Here is a 22,243-nt window from a genome sequence, read left to right as displayed (position 1 = left end):
GATGGCCCTGCACTGGAGTTTTATTTCCTTGTGTCCTTAACTGCATCACTATCAGTCACCTTCTGAACAGGAGAACTGGTCCAGCCTGTGTGTTTTAAATCTAACACCTGCCACCTTCCCTTCAATTCTCCAAACTGTACAGTGGTGCCTCGCAAGACGAAAAGAATCCGTTCCGCGAGTCTCTTCATCTAGCGGTTTTTTCGTCTTGCGAAGCATCCCTATTAGTGGCTTAGCGGATTAGCGCTATTAGCGGCTTAGAAAAAGGGGGGGTGAAAAAAATCGCAAGACGTTTTCGTCTTGCGAAGCAAGCCCATAGGGAAATTCGTCTTGCGAAGTGCCTCGAAAAACGGAAAACCCTTTCGTCTAGCGGGTTTTTCGTCTTGCGAGGCATTCGTCTTGCGGGGCACCACTGTACCATTTATTCAATTGCAACATCCCCTCACTCAAGCACAGGCTTCCTCAACCTCGGCCTTCCAGATGTATTTGGCCTACAACTCCCATGATCCCTAGCTAGCAGGACCAATGGTCAGGGATGATGGGAATTGTAGTCTCAAAACATCTGGAGGGCTGAGGTTGAGGAAGCCTGCTCTAGCCATTATGGGTGCGCCCTTGCAACCCACCCCCCCAAAAAACTTACTGTAGATCTGTAACAATCTAAATAATTGTAATAAAAATATACACGGTCATGGGGACAGAGATGCCCTCTCTGAGAATTGCAGAACATTCAATGAGAGTCTTTTGGGGGCTGTCAGTAGATTGAGGACAGGCTTCTTATATATTCATTTGTAAGAATATTAATTCTTATATCCCCCCCCCAACTGATGGGACTTGTGCTCAGGGCAGGATTACAGATTGAAAACAAGAAGGTGTATGTTGGAAGTGTAATGAAATTGAGGGGTTTTTATTCATGTGGCAGTCCTGTAAAATAATTAAGGAATATTGGGAAACTATATATAATGAATTGAAAAAGATACTTTAAAAAATCTCCCCAAAAAGTGAGATTTTCCTCTTGGGGATGGTAACAACAGAGGTCCCCCCAAAAACAAAAGCGTTTACTACTATACACCACCGCTGCAGCTAGAATCTTATTGGCACAAAGGTGGAGAACAAGTCTAGTCCCCACTAAGGAAGAATGGCAGTGTAAAATGTTCAAATATGCTGAACTGGCTGGTCTGACGAACAGGATAAGAGAAAACAAAGATAAGGAATATAAGAAGGAATGGACAATGTTTATGGAATATTTCAAGAACCAGTATAGACAGATACATAGCAGGTCTCGTGTAAATCCAGCAGAGTTGAAATAGATTAAGGGTATTTAATAGATAATAAATTGGATGATTAAAAAGATGTGGATTACACGGAGCAGTAGAAAAACAAAAGGAACCAGAAAAAGGGTAGAAGGGAAGTCATATGGTATTTGTATATATGCTGTTCAAGATGCTCTCTGTTCCTGCTTTTGAAAATGCAAATAAAAATTAAAAGAAAACAAGAATCACAGAAAACACCCATGAAAATTCAAACATGAGTAGAATCAAAACCATCCACATATTAAACCCGTTTGAAATGGCGGATGTTACTGGGTTGTTGTTTTTATACACACACACAGAGAGATACACACACACAGTGGTTTTATGTTGATCTTGTTCTACAAACCGCCCTGAGACCTCTAGGTATAGGGCAGTATAGAAAAAAAATAAAAAATAAAATAAAATAATAAAATAAAAAATATAACAACAAGAAGATTATTGCAATGAAAAGAGCACTGCACCAGTTCTTTCATTTAAAGCCACCCCAGTTCCTAAAAGCCCGCTCTCCTTTTTCTTTTAGGATAACGGACAGACGGATGAGCAGGGCGGAGGGGATAATAATAAATAAATTTAAAAAAACCGAAATTAGCCCCGGGAAAGGGGTTGGCCGGAACCAATCAGCCCGCGTTATGTGTTGCTACCGGACGCAATCAGCCCGTGCTACATGTCGCCGTGCCCTATTGCTACCGGACAGGATGTACGTCACCTCCGCAACATGGCGGCCCCCTAGGTGGCCGCTTTCCGACGAAGCGCTTCTGCTTCTGTGGTGTAGACTCTATGGTGCTCCTCGGGCCGGAAGTCCGCCTCCCGGCCTCGAAGTGGGAAATGCCTCTGCGCGGCAGCTGCTGTGGTGTAGACTCTATGGTGCTCCTCGGGCCGGAAGTCCGCCTCCTGGTCTCGAAGTAGGAAGCGCCTCTGCGCGGCTGCTGTGGTGTAGACTCTATGGTGGTCCTCGGGCCGGAAGTCCGCCTCCCGGCCTCGAAGTGGGAAATGCCTCTGCGCGGCTGCTGTGGTGTAGACTCTATGGTGCTCCTCGGGCCGGAAGTCCGCCTCCGAAGTCGCCTTGACGGGGGAAGCGGCGGTGCGGGAGCGGAGAAGGGAAGGGCGGCGAAGGGAAGGGCGGCACGGGGGGCGCCCCCCGCCCTCGGGGCAGCAGGTGAGCGGGGCGGGAAGGGAAGGGGGGTCGCCCCTCCGGGCCTAGTCCGCCTTGGGCCCCGACGAGGGGGCAGCTCCTTCTAGCTCCGCTCTCAGGAGAAAGGGGGGGGGGAATTGGGGTCCCCCCCCAAAAAATAAACCCTTTCGATCACTGTTTGTGGGGAGTCCATTGGAGGAGCTTGTGTTGCTTGTTACATTGCACGTGTGTATGTGTGAGAGAGAGAGTGGTGGGGTCTTTCCCCCGTAATTGAAAGGTGGTGGTTTTTGTTTTGGTTATGTATTTCGTGGTTTTGGTTTTATTCAGTGGACCGCCGTGAGACCTCCGGGTAGAGGGCGGTACAGTGGTACCTCGGGTTACAGACGCTTCAGGTTACAGACGCTTCAGGTTGCAGACTCCGCTAACCCAGAAATAGTACCTTGGGTTAAGAACGTTGCTTCAGGATGAGAACAGAAATCGTGCTCCGGCAGCGCAGCAGCAGCAGGAAGCCCCATTAGCTAAAGTGGTACCTCAGGTTAAGAACAGTTTCAGGTTAAGTATGAATTAAGTACTTAAAACCGAAGTACCACTGTACAGTGGTACCTCGGGATGCGAACGGGATCCGTTCCAGAGCCCCGTTCGCATCCAGAAACAAACGTAACTAGCGACGGCACGTCTGCGCATGCGCACGTCGCTTTTTGCCGCTTCTGCGCATGTGCGTGATGTAATTTTGAGGACATGCGCAGGCGGTGAAACCCAGAAGTAACGCACTCCGTTACTTCTGGGTTGCCGTGGAGCGCAACTCGAATGTGCTCAAACTGAAGCGCATTCAACCCGAGGTATGACTATACAAATTCAATAAACGATGATGATAAAAAGGTAAAGAAAAGGTAAGAATGATAGTAATAATGGTAAAGATGATGATGATGATACACATCAGTTGATGGTGCTGCCTGTCAGTGTCGGGCCTCTCCTTAAGGCCTGGTGGAATGCAAATTAGATATTTCCCTTCAAACACATTGGTTCACATTTGTTTGCTCCAGGGAAGAGCTGTGATTGGACATTGAAGCAAAACACCAAAGTCTTGGAAGACGCCTTAAACACGGACAGCTTCATTATGGGAGAACCCCTTGCAGAACGGAGCCCAGTCGGACACATAGTGCACCCTGAACTAGATGTGCAAAAATCGTGCGCGTACCACGTTGCTATTGGTGGTGGGGAGTTAAGAGTGCATCTGACAAAAGTAGCTACAGTGGTGCCTCGCAAGACGAAATTAATCTGTTCCGTGAGGCCCCCACAAGTACAGTGGTATCTCGGGTTACAGACGCTTCAGGTTACAGACTCCACTAACCCAGAAATAGTACCTCAGGTTAAGAATTTTGCTTCAGGATGAGAACAGTAATCGCACGGCAGCAGCGGGAGGCCCCATTAGCTAAAGTGGTACAGAACATTAGCTAAAGTGGTTAAGAACAGACCTCCGGAACGAATTAAGTATGTAACCCGAGGTACCACTGTACGGTTGTGAGTCTAGACCAGGGGTCAGCAAACTTTTTCAGCAGGGGGCCAGTCCACTGTCCCTCAGACCTTGCTGGGGGCCAGACTATATTTTGAGGAAAAAAATATGAATGAATTCCTATGCCCCACAAATAACCCAGAGATGCATTTTAAATACAGTGGTGCCTCGCAAGACGAAATTACTCCATTCCGTGAGGCTCTTCGTATAGCGGTTTTTTCGTCTTGCGAAGCAAGCCCATTGACAGCTTAGCGGATTAGCGCTATTAGCGGTTTAGTGGCTTTTAGCGGATCAGCTGATAAGCGGCTTAGCGGCTTAGGAAAAAGGGGGGGAAAGGGGGAAAAACCCGCAGGAACTTGCAAGACATTTCGTCTTGCGAAGCAAGCCCATAGGGAAATTCGTTTTGCGAAGCGCCTCCAAAACGGAAAACCCTTTCGTCTAGCGGGTTTTCCGCCTTGCGAGGCGTTCGTCTTGCGGGGCATCACTGTATTGTCCTTTTAAACTTTTATTACAGAAGGCCTGTTGGTTTTGAAAGTGTTGCAAGACTTGGGTGTGTATGTTTGTGTGTGTGTGTGTGTGTGCATGTGTGCATGTTAACTGAAGACTTTCCCTGATGACACAGTTTGGCCAAACACTCTCCTATCAGATGTCAAGGAAATAAACAACTATCTGACTTTTAGAAGATATTTGAAGGCAGCCCTGTTTAGCGAAGTTTTTAATGTTTGATTCTATTTTTAATATTCCGTTGGGAGCCGCCCAGAGTGGCTAGGGAAACCCAGCCAGATGGGTGGGGTATAAATAAATATATTATAATTAATACTACTACTACAAAGCAAAGAGTTGGGAAAAGCAAGGGCTGTCAAGGAGGTGGGTTGTTTTTTTGTTGGGCAGGGTAAGCAAAAAAACGCAAATGGTGGTAAAACCTTTGCAAGTGTGTCGGCATGAGTGGCAGATTTTCTTATCTGGGTCTGATATAAAGCAACACATAATTACTGGCGCTGAATTCCAGGTGCCCATCAAACTTTGCTTAAATAACACACACGAAAATATTAATGGCTTAACGTAGTACTATTCTGTCTGATTTTGTCCACACAAAAAACAGGTGGGGGTGGTGTTGTGTAACAAACACGTTTTTCCAGAGTATTAAAAAAATCTCGGTTTTACAAGCTTAAGGCTGCAGAGGAAAACCAGAAAATTCATACCTGAAGTACACAAAAGTGCTTAGAAGACAAGAGGCCGTCACTAGAAGTAGGCTTTTTCTGTATCCTTCACAGCCAAGGACAAAAGAAAAATTTGTGCATCCTATAGGGATGCTTAGAGGTTTCAACATCAGACTCAAGGGGCAAATTCACAAGTGATTTACATAGCCTGTTGCAGATGAACACAACTGAGTTCTTTATTTCTTAATACAGTGTGTAAACCAGTTTCTTATTGATTTACTTTTTCTGGTCCTCTTCCTCTCTCATTGGCATAGGTTTTTGAAAGGATCCCAATTTCAAACTTTTAAATTTTTCAAGGTGTCTGTGGATAGCTCAGTCTGTAGAGCATGAGACTCTTAATCTCATGGATTCGAGTTCCACATTAGGCAAAGGTTTCCAACTCTACAATCCTATGATTCTGTGTAATTCTTTGGATTCATTTATAAACCCTGAATACGTCATGTTCGTGGATAAGTTTAAAGTGGACTTCTCGCTTTTGCTGCTTTTGACTGAACAAAATTTGGGCTTGGGTAGTGAGCACAGCTAATTTGTTGCTTCCAGAGAATACAGATTCTGGTGCTTTCCTGTGTACATTCCTACTTCTGGCTTTATGTTTTAGCATTAACTGATAGAAATAGTGTGGCTGTTTCTTTAATGCAAAGAACTGTTAAAAGTTGATGCTGTCTTTTGAACCTTGGAATCTCTGTGCTTAACACACTGATTGGAATTCGAACCCTTTGTCCCAAGACTGATTCAAGGCAATCCTATGCATGTTTTTCGTGTGTGAGAAAAGCCCAAACAATATCTAAAATTATTTATTGTGTCTTTCATCTTTGTGCAGAGAATGCTATGAGGAATTTACAGTAACATCTGTTGGGACTAATTTGTCTGGAATCGCTTCTCTTTAAAGTTGCTTTGACACTAGAAAACCCCCGCTGCAAAACGGCTTGAGTTTACAAGGTAATGGGCTCAGAGAACAGCGCTTTAAAGCGTGATGCGTTGCAAGAGCCTCCATTTATTTTACCCTCTGGAGTCAATATTTACCCAGCGGTACTGCAGCGTGGCAAACTTGCGTCTGTCTTTGTGTACAAGAGAGAAAATGAAGACAATGTTAACAAAGCTGCCAAGGTATTGTATTATATTTGGCATATTATTTATTTTTAAAAAATTTAGAACTTGCTTCACCAGCAGTATAAAAAGACCTCAGAGACAATGATAACTCTCGGGTTAGGAATAGTACAATATCCTCCTTTTGTTGCAGGCTTTCCCTCTCCCCTACTCACCCAACTTAGAGCAGGAGCCAAACCAAACTAACAGGAATTCTAGTTAATTCACAGCGCCTTGAGCTTATATGACTCAGCTTCTTCCAGATTTGGCTACCCAACACAGCTCAAACTCACCAGCACAAAACATGAGCAGAAACTGGTGAAAACTAGAAATACGTTATTGAGCTGTCAGCATTGAACAAGGGTATACAGAGCAAGAAAATAAAGTGGCAAATGAAGGAAGAGCTGAGAGTTGAGAAAGACCCTTTCCCCATCTTCTGGATCCCGGGGAAAACTCAGCCAATGTGATGCACCTGGAACTGGGTGTGGAGAATGGGGCACAGCTGTAGGCAGCCTGAGCATCACCCACCTTGGGCCTGCACATGAAAAGCAAATCCAGAGTGATAGGCCTATGGTGATGTCTGCTGTTTCCAGAAATTCTTCTCGTTGTGAGGATTTTGTGGGTGGGGAGTTTGTTCGAACCCAGGGTGAGAACCAGGAGGCTGAGAGGGAGGGTATGTCAGAAGGAAAATGAATTGATACCAATTTACATAAGTAACTTTGTATTAATGCAACTTTTTAATATGTAACTCTGTATTTTCGTAATATTTTATTTGACTACTGGTGCTTCAGGGGTTGTTTTTTTCTACACTTCCTGGATATATTTTAAATATATTAAGCAGCGTAGAAATTAAATAATCAAATCGTATCATGTGAAAATCAAGCTGTGCCAAAAAAAAAGCAATGTAGACTACTGTTCATTTTCCCTATTTTAATGTGTGATGTATAATGTGTGATGCCCCATACTGAGTGGCTTTATCTTGCGTTTTGAAAGCACCTGAAAACTTTACGCCACCCTTGCCTCCTGCGCTTCCTTTCTTGTACTGTGGAAACAGATGGAATCCACCTGGTTACAGAGCGTGTTCAGCCACTGGAGAAAGTACTGGAGACCCTCTCTTCTCCAGAGATATGCGCTGGTATCTATGATGTTTTGCAGGCTCTTGTCTTCCTCCATGATAGGGTGAGTTTTTGGTTTGGTTTTCTCTCTACTTCTAGGAATAGAGGTGAATGTTTAGGATAGAAAAACAATTCTCATCTGCCCATGGTTAGGTATAAGAGTTGGAGTCCACAACATCTGGAGAGCACCACATTGATTGGCATGGCCTAAACTAATTGTAATGTATGGAGGGAGCTTTGCTTGACGAACTGGTCATTGTCCTACTTTGAATGCAAGATATTGGACATGTAAAATCATATGTCTTCAGTTCGCTTGTTTTTTTTTCAAATGAGCAGTTTCAGAGCTAAATTAATTTACTTAATGCTAACTGATAGCAAAGCTACTGGGCTGCTTTCAGATGGCAAGAAGGATTGATGAGTTCTTCGGCGGCCTCATTCAGTCTTCCAGGGTAATATATTGATGACTGACACTGTCTGGTTTTGAAACGGCATATTAGGAAGACCCCTTGGATATGCATGTTGAGTAATATGTTCCAAAAGTAAAACAAATTCTTTATTGCAAGACCTCCTTTGAGCACTTTTTTGCAGATATATTAAGCTAATACTTTTGCATAAACTCGTTATTTGTATGCTTTGTTTTGAACTAGAAATTTGATTTTTAAAATAATGCATTAAATTTTGGCTGGTGTGGGAGAACAGCAAGAAGAGGAGGTTTATATGTGTGTGACATGCGAAATGATGCTAGTTGAAATTAGTAGCATAAAGAATAGTGATCTTCCTATGCTCCAGGAGTTGGGAGTTGTGGGTTTTGCAGTGAAAGGAAATTCATTTCTGCTGGGAAGTTGGCAGTATTACCATCTGGCCATAGGTGTTGGAATAAAGGAAAATGCCTTTTGAAATACACAACAGATCACGTGCCTTCTGAGGCTGGCTTTGTATTTTTCCAGTCTTTTACATGATTCATTGCAATGTCTCCCATCTGGTTTGTTCAGCAGTTGTTTTGTGCTTCTTCTGCAGATTTGAAGGGAGCACACCCTGAGGCAGCATCAATTTCTCTCCTTGCCCAGATACGGTGTGCTGGGAGTAAACTGAGTTATGCTAGTTAAATTTGGCCTGGCATACAGCTCCTCTCCTTGCAAGAGCTCTCTGGTGGCATATAAACCTCCTCTGTGGTTTTGGCAGCGCTCCTCTGGAGTCTCGTGACACCCAATTAGTACTAACGAGCGCTTTATGCCTACAATTATTCCCAGTCTTATTGTATGTTTTCCCTTCCTTTCAAAATGTATTCTAGGGACACCTGACACACAACAATGTTTGCTTATCTTCTGTATTTGTGAGTGAAGATGGGCACTGGAAGCTAGGAGGCATGGAAACTGTCTGCAACCAGAATGAAGCAACAGCAGAGGTAGAGTCACATAGGCCACTCCTTTGCCATGCCCAAGGAGGGCATTTCCTGGCTTCTGGGTGGTCTTTGCTATTGAACTCCCTGCGTTGGGTAATTTAAAGTTTGTTAGGTTGAAATGCGTGTGGGCTCATTAGCAAGCCTTGTTGCCTTGAAATAAAGGGTGAAGCCATCTTGCAGGTTCTCTAAACCAGGAGTGGCAAACATGGACCCCACAGATGTCGTTGGACTGCATCTTCCAGCAACCCTGACTAGCTGGACTAGAACATTGCCTGGAGGGCATTTAATGCTGCCTTAAATGATGGCGTTCAGCAAGACTGGCAGCTAATTATCTTTTAGCCAAAAGTTCACTAGCTCCTGTAGGCTGCTATGAACAAGCAAGTTATTGACTTATTTGGGCAATTTATATCCTGCTTACATTTGAACAAAGCAGGTGGTTAACAACAACGTAGGTTATACCAGGCATAGGCAAACTCGGCCCTCCAGATGTTTTGGGACTACAGCTCCCATCATCCCTAGCTAACAGGACCAGGGGTCAGGGATGATGGGAATTGTAGTCTCAAAAATGTCTGGAAGGCCGAGTTTGCTTATGCCTGGGTTATACAAACAATACCAGGGAATTTCTACATTCTGTAAAAGCATGACTAAATAGAGCATCTGCTTTAGTATCAACATAAACATTACACATTACCAAGGACAAAAATACAAGAAGAAATTGACAATAAACATAGCAAAGAAGTATACAAAATATTTCCTAATAATTCCGGGGTGAAACAGAGAGGAAAGACGCCGCTTCTTGAATATTTGATCAATGTATGGCCAAGATTATAAGGATGACAGCTAACATGTGAAGACTTCTGTAGTATATGCTTTTTGTAATTTGTCATGTTTCAATCCCCCTGAGATCTACCGATGAAGTGTGGTGTGCAAATTTAATAAGCAATAGTCTTGCCCAGTGCTAAAATCACCATTCATTGGCTCAAAGGCTTCTTCTCTCTTTATAGTTCCTGCATAGTATCAAGTCAATACGGGAGAAGACTGGCATTCCACCTGAAGAACTGGTAAGTTTTCTCCATTGTTTATGTGGGAGATCTGAAAAATAAGCACAGAAAACTATCCATTTTTAATTTGATGGGTGGAGCCAATAAGCAGCTAACAACGTTATCTTCTGTGGGGAAGATACTTTAAAAGATGCTAAGATGAAGTTGCTGTTAAATTTCTATTTTGGAATTGCGTGGGGAAACCCTCAAGAACGTTGTCTCTGGATTTTCTGTCTGTAAACATTTTTAACCAGAGTCCAAATTTGGCTCCACAAAATCCCTGCTTGCCTTTTCAAGACGTATTTTAACATGTAAAGTGTATTTAAAATTCAGTATCCTTCCCCCCCCCCCATTTTGTGACTAGACTTTTAAGCTTTTGTGTTTTTTAGACTCCTTGCTACTATATGGTCTGTTGTTTTCCATTGTTTTTGTATTTTGTTATGGTATTGTTCTTAATTTTTGTAATTTGCGTTGAACACTTTAATGGAAAGGCAGGGCTATAAAATAAATTTTGTACAAACTGGAGTCAGAGGTGGGAAGTATTTTCAAAGGGACTAAGCCAGTTTCTGCTGTGTGATCCTCTTTCTATTATTCTAGTCTGACAACTTCCAACTTCTTCCTGACGGCCAAGGGCATTCCCGTGATGCCTACTCATTTGGTGTAATGGTTGAAAACCTGCTGACTTTTTTAAATGAAGAGGGTAAGAGTTCTTGGAATTGAAATGGCATCATTGCAAATAAGTAATCCCAAGTTCCCTTTGTGACTGACTCTTCTAAGGAGCTGCTTTTGGTATGGAAAATATGTCCTTGCAGTTAAAATTGTTGCCTTAGCAGAACATTCACTCCGGAGGAATTGAGTTGTCTATTATTTCCCCGATAGTTCAGAATTTGGTGGTGTTGTTGAACAAATGTCCTGGTTCTAGATATACCCCACGTAGGAAATGACTTCTTAAGTGGTGTGATGGTTTTGTTTGCAATTTCAGGGACAACATGTCGCCTCTTAAAGATTGTAATGAATGGTATTAAGGGACTTTAATACACAGGGTTCCTCCATGAGAGATTCTACTGTATTGAGTCTGAGCAACAGCTGTCCTAAATGCAAGCACTGTGCAGTAGCTAACAGTGGTTTGCTATTTAAAATGGTTTCTCAGCGCTCTAGAGTATATGCAGAATGTAAAGGTAAAGGGACCCCTGACCATTAGGTCCCGTCGTGACCGACTCTGGGGTTGCAGCGCTCATCTCGTTTTATAGGCTGAGGGAGCCAGCGTACAGCTTCCATGTCATGTGGCCAACATTACTAAGCCGCTTCTGGCAAACCAGAGCAGCGCACAGAAACGCCGTTTTCCTTCCCGCTGGAGCGGCACCTATTTATCTACTTGCACTTTGACGTGCTGTTGAACTGCTAGGTTGGCAGGAGCAGGGACCGAGCAACGGGAGCTCACTCCGTTGCGGGGATTAGAACCGCTGACCTGATCGGCAAGTCCTAGGCTCTGTGGTTTAACCCACAGCGCCACCCGCGTCCCAGTGCAAACATGGCAATGGCTTAATTGTCCCACCTGCATATACAGTGGTGCCCCGCAAGACGAACGCTTCGCAAGACGGAAAACCCGCTAGACGAAAGGGTTTTCCTTTTTGGAGGCGCTTCGCAAAACGAATTTCCCTATGGGCTTGCTTCGCAAGACAAAATGTCTTGCGAGTTCCTGCGGGTTTTTCCCCCTCCCCCCCCCTTTTCCTAAGCCGCTAAGCCGCTTATCAGCTGAACCGCTAATAGCGCTAATCCGCTAAGCTGTCAATGAGCTTGCTTCGCAAGACGAAAAAACCGCTATACGAAGAGCCTCACGGAACGGATTAATTTCGTCTTGCGAGGCACCACTGTATTAGCTAAGGGTTTAGATAAATAGCATGGTAATCTGCATTGAGGTCATTCTGGCATATTTTATATTATTGGCCCACTTGGTGGAAGAGAATCTGCCCTAAATATTCCCAGGCATTCGTGCCACATACCTGTGGAAGCTCCACCAGCTAAATGGCACGAGGAATGACTTCCTTAAGAGTACTTTCCTGTAATTTATCAAGTAGGACTAAGTCCTAAAGTAGAAGCTAATATTATTTTTAAGGGTGTTCTCTCCTTGTGTTGGTTTGGAAGGATATTTCTTAGTGCTTCCATTGCCATCTGGCCAAACCTTGTTTTCTGCATTCTTAAACAACTGCAGGAAAAGTCATTCCTGTTGTTGAAAGTGTTGCTGTTAAGCTTATGGTGCAGAAGAATGAACCTTAATTGCCCCCACTATTGTTTGAGGCTGTCTTTTTGCTCTGAGTTTCTAACATAGATTTGATTGCTAAACTGTCTTTCAGTTTCAGAGGACGTTATATCCAGCTTTCACCACACCTTACGGTCTACTTTGCTAAACCCAGATTTTATGGGCCGCTCTCCACTGTCCAGTTTATTGCGGCATGAATTCTTCAGGTGAGCATACTCTTAGAATGTGTGCCGATGCCTTAAAAGCTTACCTAAGTATGAAATTCAGAGGTCATCATCAGAGGTTTCTTGAGTGTGGGTGAAAGGAGCCGTACAACTAGGGATATGTAACAAGCGTACTCCTTAAAAGAATTTAATTACGGATTAGGAGCGGGGGATTAAAGTAACCATCATATGCTACAAGTACAATCACTCCAATTTTAGTGGTGTGATGGGAAATGACGCTCTTAGAAATCCCGATTTTCTAGGTTACATTTGCCGACATCTCTCACACCCAGTGGTCGAAATTGCCTAAATTCTGGCCTCTGGTAAACAAAATATACTTCCCTACCATAATTGCAAGAAGTTATGATTAAGAGAAATGTCACGGTATCTTCTTATTTGAATTGTTGCGTAATTCAGTTCTGTCAGTTAATATACATACTGAGTTCAAGTATTCATCTGAAGACTTAAGTAGGCTAAGGCCAGGTCCTATAATTTCCTTCTAAAGTTGAAAGAGTTGTATCCACTGTTGGTTGTACTTTCACTAGACCCAGTTGAAGTTAATGGGCATGACTAACATAGGTCCATTGTGCTGAGCAGAACATCGTTGGATACAACCCCAACTTTTAATTCTACAGTGGTACCTTGGTTGTCAAACTTAATCCATTCTGGGAGTCCATTCAACTCCCGGAATGGTTCGAAAAACAAGGCGGCGCTTCTGATTGGCTGCAGGAGCTTCCTGCACTCAAGCAGAAGTTGCGTCGGACGTTCGGCTTCCGAAAAACGTTTGCAAACCGGGACACTCACTTCCAGGTTTGCAGTGTTCGGGAGTCAAAATGTCCGAGTACCAAGGCATTTGACAACCAAGATACGACTACTAAGACTGTAAGAAAAGCCCTGCTAGATCAAGCCATACACCCTTCTAGATTAGCGTATTCAGAGGTATACTGTCAGTGGGAGTACAATGTAGGCATCATGACTAGTAGCCTTTAATAATAATAATAATAATAATAATAATAATAATAATAATAATAATTTTATTATTTATACCCCCCCATCTGGCTGAGTTTCCCCAGCCACTCTGGGCGGCTTCCAACAAAACACTAAAATACAATAACCTATTAAACATTAAAAGCTTCCCTAAACAGGGCTGCCTTTAGATGTCTTCTAAAAGGTTGGTAGTTATTTTTCTCTTGGACATCTGGTGGAAGGTGTTCCACAGGGTGGGTGCCACTACCGAGAAGGCGCTCTGCCTTCGGTTTCCTGTAACTTGCCTTCTTACAGCGAGGGAACCGCCAGAAGGCCCTCAGAGCTGGACCTCAGTGTCCGGGCAGAACGATTGGGGTGGAGATGCTCCTTTAGGTATACTGGGCCGAGGCCATTTAGGGCTTTAAAGGTCAACACCAACACTTTGAATTGTGCTCGGAAACGTACTGGGAGCCAGTGTAGTTCTTTCAAGACCGGTGTTATATGGTCTTGGTGGCCGCTCCCAGTCACCAGTCTAGCTGCCACATTCTGGATTAGTTGTAGTTTCTGGGTCACCTTCAAAGGTAGCCCCACATAGAGCGCATTGCAGTAATCAGCTGCTTCTCCATGAATGTCTCACCCCCTTTTAAAGCCGTCAGGGATGGTGGGGGCCATCAATCACTACATCATGTAGAAGTGAATCCCATACAGAGGCGCCAACTCACCAGTTACATTGGGGGGGGGTGCATCACATGACGTATCCGCTCTAGTGGGACATGCTGCGGGGAGGAGGAGCGCAGTGTTGGGCTCCGCTGCTCGCCCTTGCTCATCCCATCCCCTTTTCGGCTTCTGGGTGTGGGCTGGGGTGCCTAGCAGTGACGGGGGTGTCGCCCCCCTCAATATTGGGGGGGCTGGACCTCCTGATTCTAAATATTGAGGGGGCTGGAGCCCCTAGCACCCCCTATACCTGGCGCCAGTGATCTCATACCACCATGTAAATAAGTACTTTTGTCTTTCCTGATTCTTCCAGCATTCAGTTTCATTAGATAACCCCTTGATTTCCAGCAGCATGAAATGAGAGGGAAAAGCTTACCGTACTTTCTCTATCTCTACTTTACTTAAGCATTTCTGTTCCTTTGTAGATACCAAATTCCTTTTGCTTCTGCTTCTCAATTCTTGATGCAATGACTTTTTTTTTCATTATCAGAAATGATTTTCTGGAAGTTGTGAGTTTTCTGAACAGTCTAACACTGAAAACGGAAGAGGAGAAAACTGAATTTTTCAAGTAAGTGAAAAATGTCAGTAGCTAATTGATTACTTAGGTTAGCTTGCCACTATTTATAAAAAGTCTTCTTTTCTATAGTATTTTTATTAGAATTTTCTCTGGTAACTGTGGGCATCAACTGTGTGATTTGGTTTTAATGCACAGATTGAAAAGGGGTCCTTTTAACTCCAAAAAAGCTGTGGTAACATTCTTGAAAAACGTTGTTTTGTGTCTGTCAGAACAGTGGCACGTTGCAGAAAAATATCTTCCTTTTGCAATGACTGCAAGTGACGTCCTGTCTAATTACTAGTTCTCATGTATATGAGGGTGCAAATGAGAATCACAGTCTCAACTAGTTCATTTTAGGACCGTAACTTAGTGGCAACAGAGCCCCCACTTTAGACAGTTGGGTATTAGTTCAGTTGTGAAGCATGCAGTGAACATTTCTCTCCCCCATGCCCATTCCATATTTTCAACATAAACAATAAGCACCATTTTGTTGCAAAAAAGAAAAGAAAAAGGATACTACATTTTAAAAGTAAAAATAACCAAAGCCATTATACATAGGGTTGGGGAAGTTAGCTGGTTGAGCGCTACTGGTCTGAATGGTGGTCAGATCATGCAAATAATTGTGTAGGACTGAGCTATGATATGTAGGAAAGAAAGAATTGCACTCTGTAGATGTTTAGAGACACTTGACGTTCCTCACTTCAAGCACACCAGTACTCTAATGTATAGGCATACACAGCAAGGGCATAGAAATCTTTTGCTTTCAAGGGCTCCATTCCTTCTGGAGAAATCACTCGGGGCCAGCATGGGTGAGACTTAAGCAGTCTTCAAAAATGCAGATAAATCAGAACATCTAGCCGCTATACATGTGACCATATAACACTGTGATACAAGCTTCAGTGTAACAAAAAAGGAAAATTATCTCTTCAAATGAATAAATCTTTACTGCATTCAGTGGGACTTACTCCAGGTGTGTCTTGGATCTGGAAATACCAGAAATAGATTTGCAATTCCCGAAAGGATTGTGTCCACTGCTCTATTGCCATAGCCCTGGACTCCCAAGTCACTGGGCATTTATACAACTGATACACTCCGCTAGTGTTTGGGTTGTAAATGGGCGAGCGAGAAAGGAGAGGGGAGGAAATTGGTGCAGCAATTGCATTGCGAGGCAATAATGGCGAACGCTGAGCAATTTCTCTCTCAACACAGATTCCTGCTGGACAGAGTGGCTGGCTTGTCAGAAAAGTTGATCGCTTTGCGGTTGGTACCTCTGTTGCTCAATCCGCTTGTGTTTGCTGAGCCAGTAGCTGTCAAGAGTTTCCTTCCCCATCTCCTTGGTCCAAGAAAAGGTGAAATTTTCATTATCTCTTCAGATTAAGCGCAACGCATTAGAAGTGTGAGTAGATGAAGAATTTCAAGCTGTGCTGAAGGGGACAGCTGTACCATTATACACCTGCCCACAATACGGCCATTCTTTCCTGTTGCTGCCTCTCCTCGCTTGATGCTCTAACTCCCTTGTGGAGATTAGCTTGTCCTCTGGCCTAAACGTACCAGGCAGAAGAAAGGTACAGTGGTGCCCCGCAAGACGAAAAACTCGCAAGACGAAAAACTCGCTAGACGAAAGGGTTTTCCGTTTTGGAGGCGCTTCGCAAAACGAATTTCCCTATGGGCTTGCTTCGCAAGACGAAATGTCTTGCGAGTTTTTCCGACTTTTTTTCCCTCCCCCCCCCTTTTCTAAGCTGCTGAGCCGCTTATCAGCTGATCCGCTAAGCCGCTAATAGCGCTAATCCGTCAATGGGCTTGCTTCGCAAGACAAAAAAACCGCTAGACAAAGAGAATCGCGGAACGGATTCTTTTCGTCTTGCGAGGCACCACTGTACTCTGCTTCTCACCCACTGATGCCATTCCTTTTCCCGTAAGGCTCCAGGCTGCTTTTCCTATAGTGCCTGCCCACCTACAACCACGAGAAGTCAATAGGTCAATGCATTGGACTTGCTGCTGCTTCGTCGTTTATTTGTGTCCCATCTTTAGACCACGATTCTCAAGGTGGCTTGCTGTAACACTCGCAGAGCCACACAACCCAGCAGCCCTTAGTGCCCTGGGCAATGTATGAGACCTGTGCACGCTTTCCTTCAGTTTTACAATCCCAGGCCAACTGGGAGTTTGGGGGTAGAGAAGAAGCATTCCCTGCAGCAGCTGCTTCTCTGGCTCATGGAATTGCTAAGCTTCTGCTCCCAGCTGCAGCATCGCTAGAGAAAAGCTGCCACACATTACTGTAAGATTGAAGGCTTTGTGTGGTAGTAGAGACATTTTCCTGTCCGCGCTGGCTGTTTCAAATCGCCAACTTCAGCAGACACCCCGTTGACCCTTCCAACCCTTTTTGCTTTAGATAAAGTGGGCGAGAGCCAAATCAATGGCCTGCTGTCTCCGGCCGTGTTCCAGGCGCACGTCAGCCCCGTGCTGCTGAAACTGTTTGAGGTGCATGAAGAGCACGTTCGGATGGTATTGCTGTCTCACCTAGATGCCTATGCAGAGCTGTTCACTCAGAAAGAGCTGAAAAATGTAATATTGCCACAGGTGAATATGACAAGGCAGGAATCTGGGACTAACATATCAAGAAAGCACTTGTTTCTCGACAAAATAAAGGCTGTCCAGCACTGGCACAAGTCAATCTTATTGCCCATATCTATAAATTATATCCACGTGTCCTATCTCCCCCCTCCTTCAGCTTTGCTACTGTCTCCCTGTGCAGAAACAAATGTGCCCTTCTCCTAAAGCAGGGCCAGGAAACGGGGGCCTCCATCCCTGTTTATTGGCCATGCTGGGAACTGAATTCGAATCACACAGATTTCCCATCCCTGTCGTACAGCCCATGCTATGCAATCATAGCCCTATTTCCCGTTTAGACGACAAACCCTGCTTATTGGCATGTTGACTCACACTGAACCTCCTTCTCCAAACCCTTATGTCTGTGTTCAGGGTTAGAATTCACCATAAGCAGATGCTATCTAGTGTCTCATTATTACTGGTTTTGTGAAGAAGCCAGGGTGTTGAAGGGAGGTGGGCTTGCTCACTTACCCACATTGGTTTCAGAAGGAAGTTGGCTAGAGGAATGAGGCATGTCACAGGGACTTCCCCCCAGATGGTTGGGCTGTCAAGAGAGGATTAAGAACCTGCAGCAAACGATTCCCCAGTTGAACGGGCTTGTGCTTGATAGCCTGTCCTTATTCTAGGTTTTACTGGGGCTGCGAGATACCAGCGACTCTCTGGTGGCTGCAACGCTGCAAAGCTTAGGGGTGCTGGTTTCACTGCTCGGACCAGAAGTTGTTGTGGGAGGCGACAGGACAAAGATATTCAAAAGCTCAGCTCCAAGCTTCACAAAAACCACAGACCTTTCCCCAGAAGGTAAGTAAATAACAGCAGGTTTCAAGCTCTCCTACAAACCAGTTGAGCTGCACATAGGCCTGCTCTTCTCCTCAAACCAGAGCAGAGATTGTAACTGGAGCAACAGATTATAATTAGTGAACTATTTTCTGAAAGACACGGCATTGATGCTCTAATTAGGAAAGCACCAGGGCTGACAGTTAGCTCTCAGCTGGGAATAGGTGCCGAACCCAGTGATTTTCTCCTCAGGGTTGGGATGTTTAGGCAACCAGCTCTAAACAGAAAATTTACTTGTGGCATGTGAGTCAAAAGTGCACTGGGTGACTAGTGGTTAGTAGAGGTCATTGCTCCCATCGATGGAACAAGCCTAATAAAAAATACTATGTGCCAATTGTAATAGGCTCAGCTGTTCATATTTTGTGTGCATGCTGAGCAGCTGGTTGTCCTCTCATTCCCCCCCCCCCCCCAGCTCCTGAATCTATTTTAAATGGAACCTTTACTTAAAATTTAAGTATGTATGGGTAGAATCTCTCTTGGGTGGAGGGGGAACAAGCTCTCAATTAAAGTCTTCCAGAATCTTGAAATTGTCTCTGCAGATGATCCTCCTTTCTATAAAGTTGTTTGAGTCTGGTGTTCAAGTCTATGCAAAAGGTTTGGTGCCTACCTTCCTAAATGTATGTTTGTGTTGTCAAAACAGTTTTTAATGGGTTTATGACAACACCACAGTGCCTAAAAGCCCAGCTTAGGTATCTTTCATTCCACCGAGGGCACATGGACCTCCGGCAACAATGATTAACAGCTTTCATCCCTTTCCAGCTCTCACTTCCGTTGGTTTGGAGAATGTAAGTGACAGCAGGAGTCTCCCATGCTGTTATATATCTTCCCCCAAACTACAACACAAAGGAAATAAAATCTGCTCCTGTTCCCCCAGCTAGGCTTGCAGTGTTTGAAGTTTCTTTTAAAAAAAAAAAAAAAAAAAAAGGCACAACAGACTCTGCTGTTTCTTACTGTCTTCATAGCCTAACAAGTGAGAGAAACCCAAGACCTGTTTGTGGGAAATCAGGGCAGAGTGATCAAATGCTCTTGGTATGCTAAAAAGTGCAACTGACAAAAATAAATTCCATTTAAGTGCAGATACTAATTGTATTCGGCTTGGTTGGCTTCATTAAAGCATGCTAGAATTCAAAATAAATTTAGCTATACTTTAAACTGCTTAGAATGAAACCTTTGCGTATGAATAAGTGGAAGTTTTGAAAAGCAAATATTGTTGATAGATGATTTTTCCATATTTTTTTGGTTTGTGTATCCTTGTAGACTCTCCTAATCATGTAGTAAGTTGCCAGAGAAGGCTAATTTATCAGCCCCTGCAGAAGAATAACTCCATGTTTCTCAAGTGCCCCAGCTCTGGGCATCTTCCCTTCAGCAGCAGGAACCATGTGCCAAGGCAAGATTCTCATGTCGCCTTAAGAGAAGGTAATCCTGGCTTTTTCTTTTTCATTGCCACAGTCCTTGCTTCTAAAAGGCTCTGAAGATTCTGCAATGCCTTCTGCTCTATAGGAAAAAATCTAGCATTTATAGCTCTTACCCACTTTAGACTGCAGACCTTTCATATCATTGAACTTACTATTTTTAACTGGTTAGGTTGATAGATGCAAGAGATGTCAGGCTAGGTTAATATGTTCTGATCTGGTGGACTGTGCTTCAGCTAGCCTTTTATGTCTCTTCAGTGCAAGCAGTCATGCATGTTGGTGTGTTTAAATTTTTATAATGCATCCCTCCTCAAAACAGACATGTGCTCTTTGTCTTTCACAGGAGAACAAGACTCTCTGCACTTAAGCAGTGTTCCTGGTGGACTAAATATATTGAGGAATGGTGGAAGTTATCAGCATGCAGTTGAGAAGATAGGAGAGGAATGGCCAGACTGGAGCGAGGGTGAAAAGCCAGAGGCTGACAAAAGTGTAGAGAGCCAAAGGAAAGAGTTTTGTGTGAACAGCAGTCCCTGTCTTGCTGGTCACGATGTAGACGGCAAATCTTGGGACGGTGCAGCTGACAGCCCTAACTTGAAACTCTCCTCAGGAAACAGCCTCACTGCTGTAGGGTTAAATGACGTCGCAGAGCTGCAGCTGCCTCCAACGATGTTTGAGCTCAGAAAAGAATGCAGAACTCTCAAATGTAATCCATCTCCGGGACCCAGCATCAATAGTGGCAGCTACAGCCACAGGGACCACCAGCAAGACAAAATCGGTTTGCCCAAAGCAGCGCTTTTAGAGAAGCCTCCCCAGTTGGAATGTGGTTTAGGGGAGGAGTATATGATCCAGGTGAAGAGGAAAGAGTTGCATGACACAGAGCTGGACTGGTTTGCTGACATGGTCCCGGACATCAAACCTCCGTCAGCACTACTGATTCTGCCAGAGCTGGGGGCCCATCCTGTCATTCAGAACAACTTTAACACAGTCTCCGGCAGCGAATGCGATGCACAGTTCTCTTCTAAATTTGCAGCAGCTGAAATTACAGAGGTGAGAATTTGGAACTTGGATACCTCTCTTTGTTCAACATGTTGTATCAGTTTAAAAAAATAAATTATAATAGCTGGTTTAGGATACAGCCCATGGTCTTTCTCAAAGTAATGCTAGAAAAAAGAAATCGTGAGGTTTGTGAGCAACACTGTGTTGGCCACCAGGACTTTAGAGGGATGGAGTCTCTGCCTTCAGCATCCCTTTTGTACTACTTTTCTACGTAAAGTGTATCAACACTGATAGCCAATAAAAACTAATGGCTCTTAGCAGCTTAGCTGTGCAACATTTGTTTATTACAGAGCTTGTTGGTATGATTAATGCATTTTATCTTTATTCTAGGTGGATGTTGGCTGGGAACAAGATGAGCTGAACTGGGAAGATGATGCCAACTGGTGACAGAGAAAAGACCTTGAGCTATGTTTTGAGTTAGATAGCTGCTTCTGCAATGCCCTGGACAAGTCTTGCCCCTCCACAGGCACCAAGGCCTCAAAGGTATCTTCAGAGTCCGGTCAGGTGCTTGCCTTTTTCACCTGCAGCATTTAGGCCACATGACAACTCATGCATCCAGCCCTGTGCACTTGGAAAGAGGGATAGGCTGTGTGGTCTGATTTTTTTCCACCAACCGTTACTGTTTATGGAAAACTAGGAAAAATAAATGGACAATTCACTGGTTAAATGTTTGTGTAATCTATTTCTTATGAGAATTGATTCAACAGGTAGAGGTGCAAGAAATTCTAGGCTGTCTTTTACAAAGCTATGTTTTTGTACAGTGTGAGAAGCTGTGAACTTAAATGAGGGGAGAATAGCATCACAGCAAAAATCTTCGTTCTCACAGTTTAGTTTCCATTACATGTTTGTAATGCTCTTGGTAATCAAAGGAGGCAGGCTGAAGTCAAAAGAAATGGCATAGAAAAAATGTATTTTAATTCTGTGTTCAATAACTTACTTTAAGCTTCGCTCAGTATCTTCACTCTTCGAACCAATAAGACCCTGTAAACTTTGCAAACCGACTATACAACATGCTTACTCTAAAATTACCACTGGGCTGCACTTTGTTTCTTTGGCTTTGAGCTGTGAATCTCTGGTGGGACTGCAGTCTGCAGTACTGAAGTCACTCAAAAGGTTGCATTAAATCTATCAACTTATGCTGTTCTTCAAACTGTTCAGTGTCATCTGTAAAGTTTCCAGTTTCTTTGCGAACCAAATAGGGGGTGGGCCCTTTTGTAGTAGCGCTTTCAAAACCTCCAGTGTCCTTCCGGCAGCGTCGATTGCTGACTTATATTGCTCTTCAGTGGCTGAGTAGCAAGTTCTTTTCGGGGAGGGCTATAAATGGAAAACAGTAGTTTTATAATCCGACACTTCTGTAACCCAGTCACTGCTCGACACACAAGATGGAATCTGATTTTCAAGATTTTGATTCATAGCCATTACGCATGCTAAGTAGTGCTGCTTAGTCAAAAATCAAAATGATCCACTTTCAAATTGTATGGAGACTGTCGGGCACTATCTTCTTGGCCTGTAATTGCAAACTCAAAAGAAAAATGTTGCAATACCAAGAGGGGTCACTTCTCATGACAGTGTTTATTTTTAAAGGCAGCTCTCAGACTACTAGTTACTGGTCATTCCAACAAACAAAAAGCCCCAACATGGGCTATTATATACATGCAGGTTGTGTTTACTGAATATAATGCATTCCTGGAAATCAGTAATTAAACAAGCTTTTGCATAACGTGTCAACGATTACTATGGGAAAATTTCTAATGCATTCTCAAGCATAGAGTTTTGACCCCAAAACGACAGGAAACCCCTCTGAAACATTGCAAAAGGCA

The 22,243-nt window shown here is 43.8% G+C and overlaps 2 protein-coding genes across 3 annotated transcripts in view; one reads left to right on the top strand and one right to left on the bottom strand.

The window, feature by feature from the left end:
• The first annotated feature begins 2,313 nt into the window (after window positions 1-2,313).
• Window positions 2,314-21,566, top strand: SCYL3 (SCY1 like pseudokinase 3). Of its 2 annotated transcripts, none has more exons than XM_081865871.1 (14): window positions 2,314-2,463; window positions 5,993-6,111; window positions 7,252-7,437; window positions 8,665-8,778; window positions 9,780-9,836; window positions 10,413-10,515; window positions 12,170-12,281; window positions 14,449-14,526; window positions 15,724-15,863; window positions 16,904-17,091; window positions 17,748-17,919; window positions 19,213-19,371; window positions 19,711-20,414; window positions 20,754-21,566. In XM_081865871.1, the coding sequence occupies exons 4-14, from the start codon at window positions 8,740-8,742 to the stop codon at window positions 20,808-20,810; spliced, it is 1,809 nt and encodes a 602-aa protein (XP_081721997.1). In that variant the 5' UTR covers window positions 2,314-2,463; window positions 5,993-6,111; window positions 7,252-7,437; window positions 8,665-8,739; the 3' UTR covers window positions 20,811-21,566. The 2 variants fall into 2 exon arrangements, with proteins under 2 accessions (XP_081721997.1, XP_081721996.1); XM_081865870.1 differs by having other exon boundaries at window positions 5,993-6,279.
• Window positions 21,317-22,243, bottom strand: part of FIRRM (FIGNL1 interacting regulator of recombination and mitosis) — a 36,595-nt gene continuing 35,668 nt past the window's right edge. The window contains exon 24 of the mRNA XM_081865815.1: window positions 21,317-21,737. Coding sequence (XP_081721941.1) covers window positions 21,552-21,737 — 186 coding nt within the window. The 3' untranslated portion in view covers window positions 21,317-21,551. The remainder of the gene's footprint in view (window positions 21,738-22,243) is intronic.

The sequence above is a fragment of the Podarcis erhardii genome, assembly GCF_964252035.2.
Source record: "Podarcis erhardii genome assembly, chromosome: 6".
NCBI classification, from domain to species: domain Eukaryota; kingdom Metazoa; phylum Chordata; class Lepidosauria; order Squamata; family Lacertidae; genus Podarcis; species Podarcis erhardii.
The sequence above is the reverse complement of the archived record's forward strand: the minus strand, read 5'-3'. Positions and strand labels throughout refer to the sequence as shown.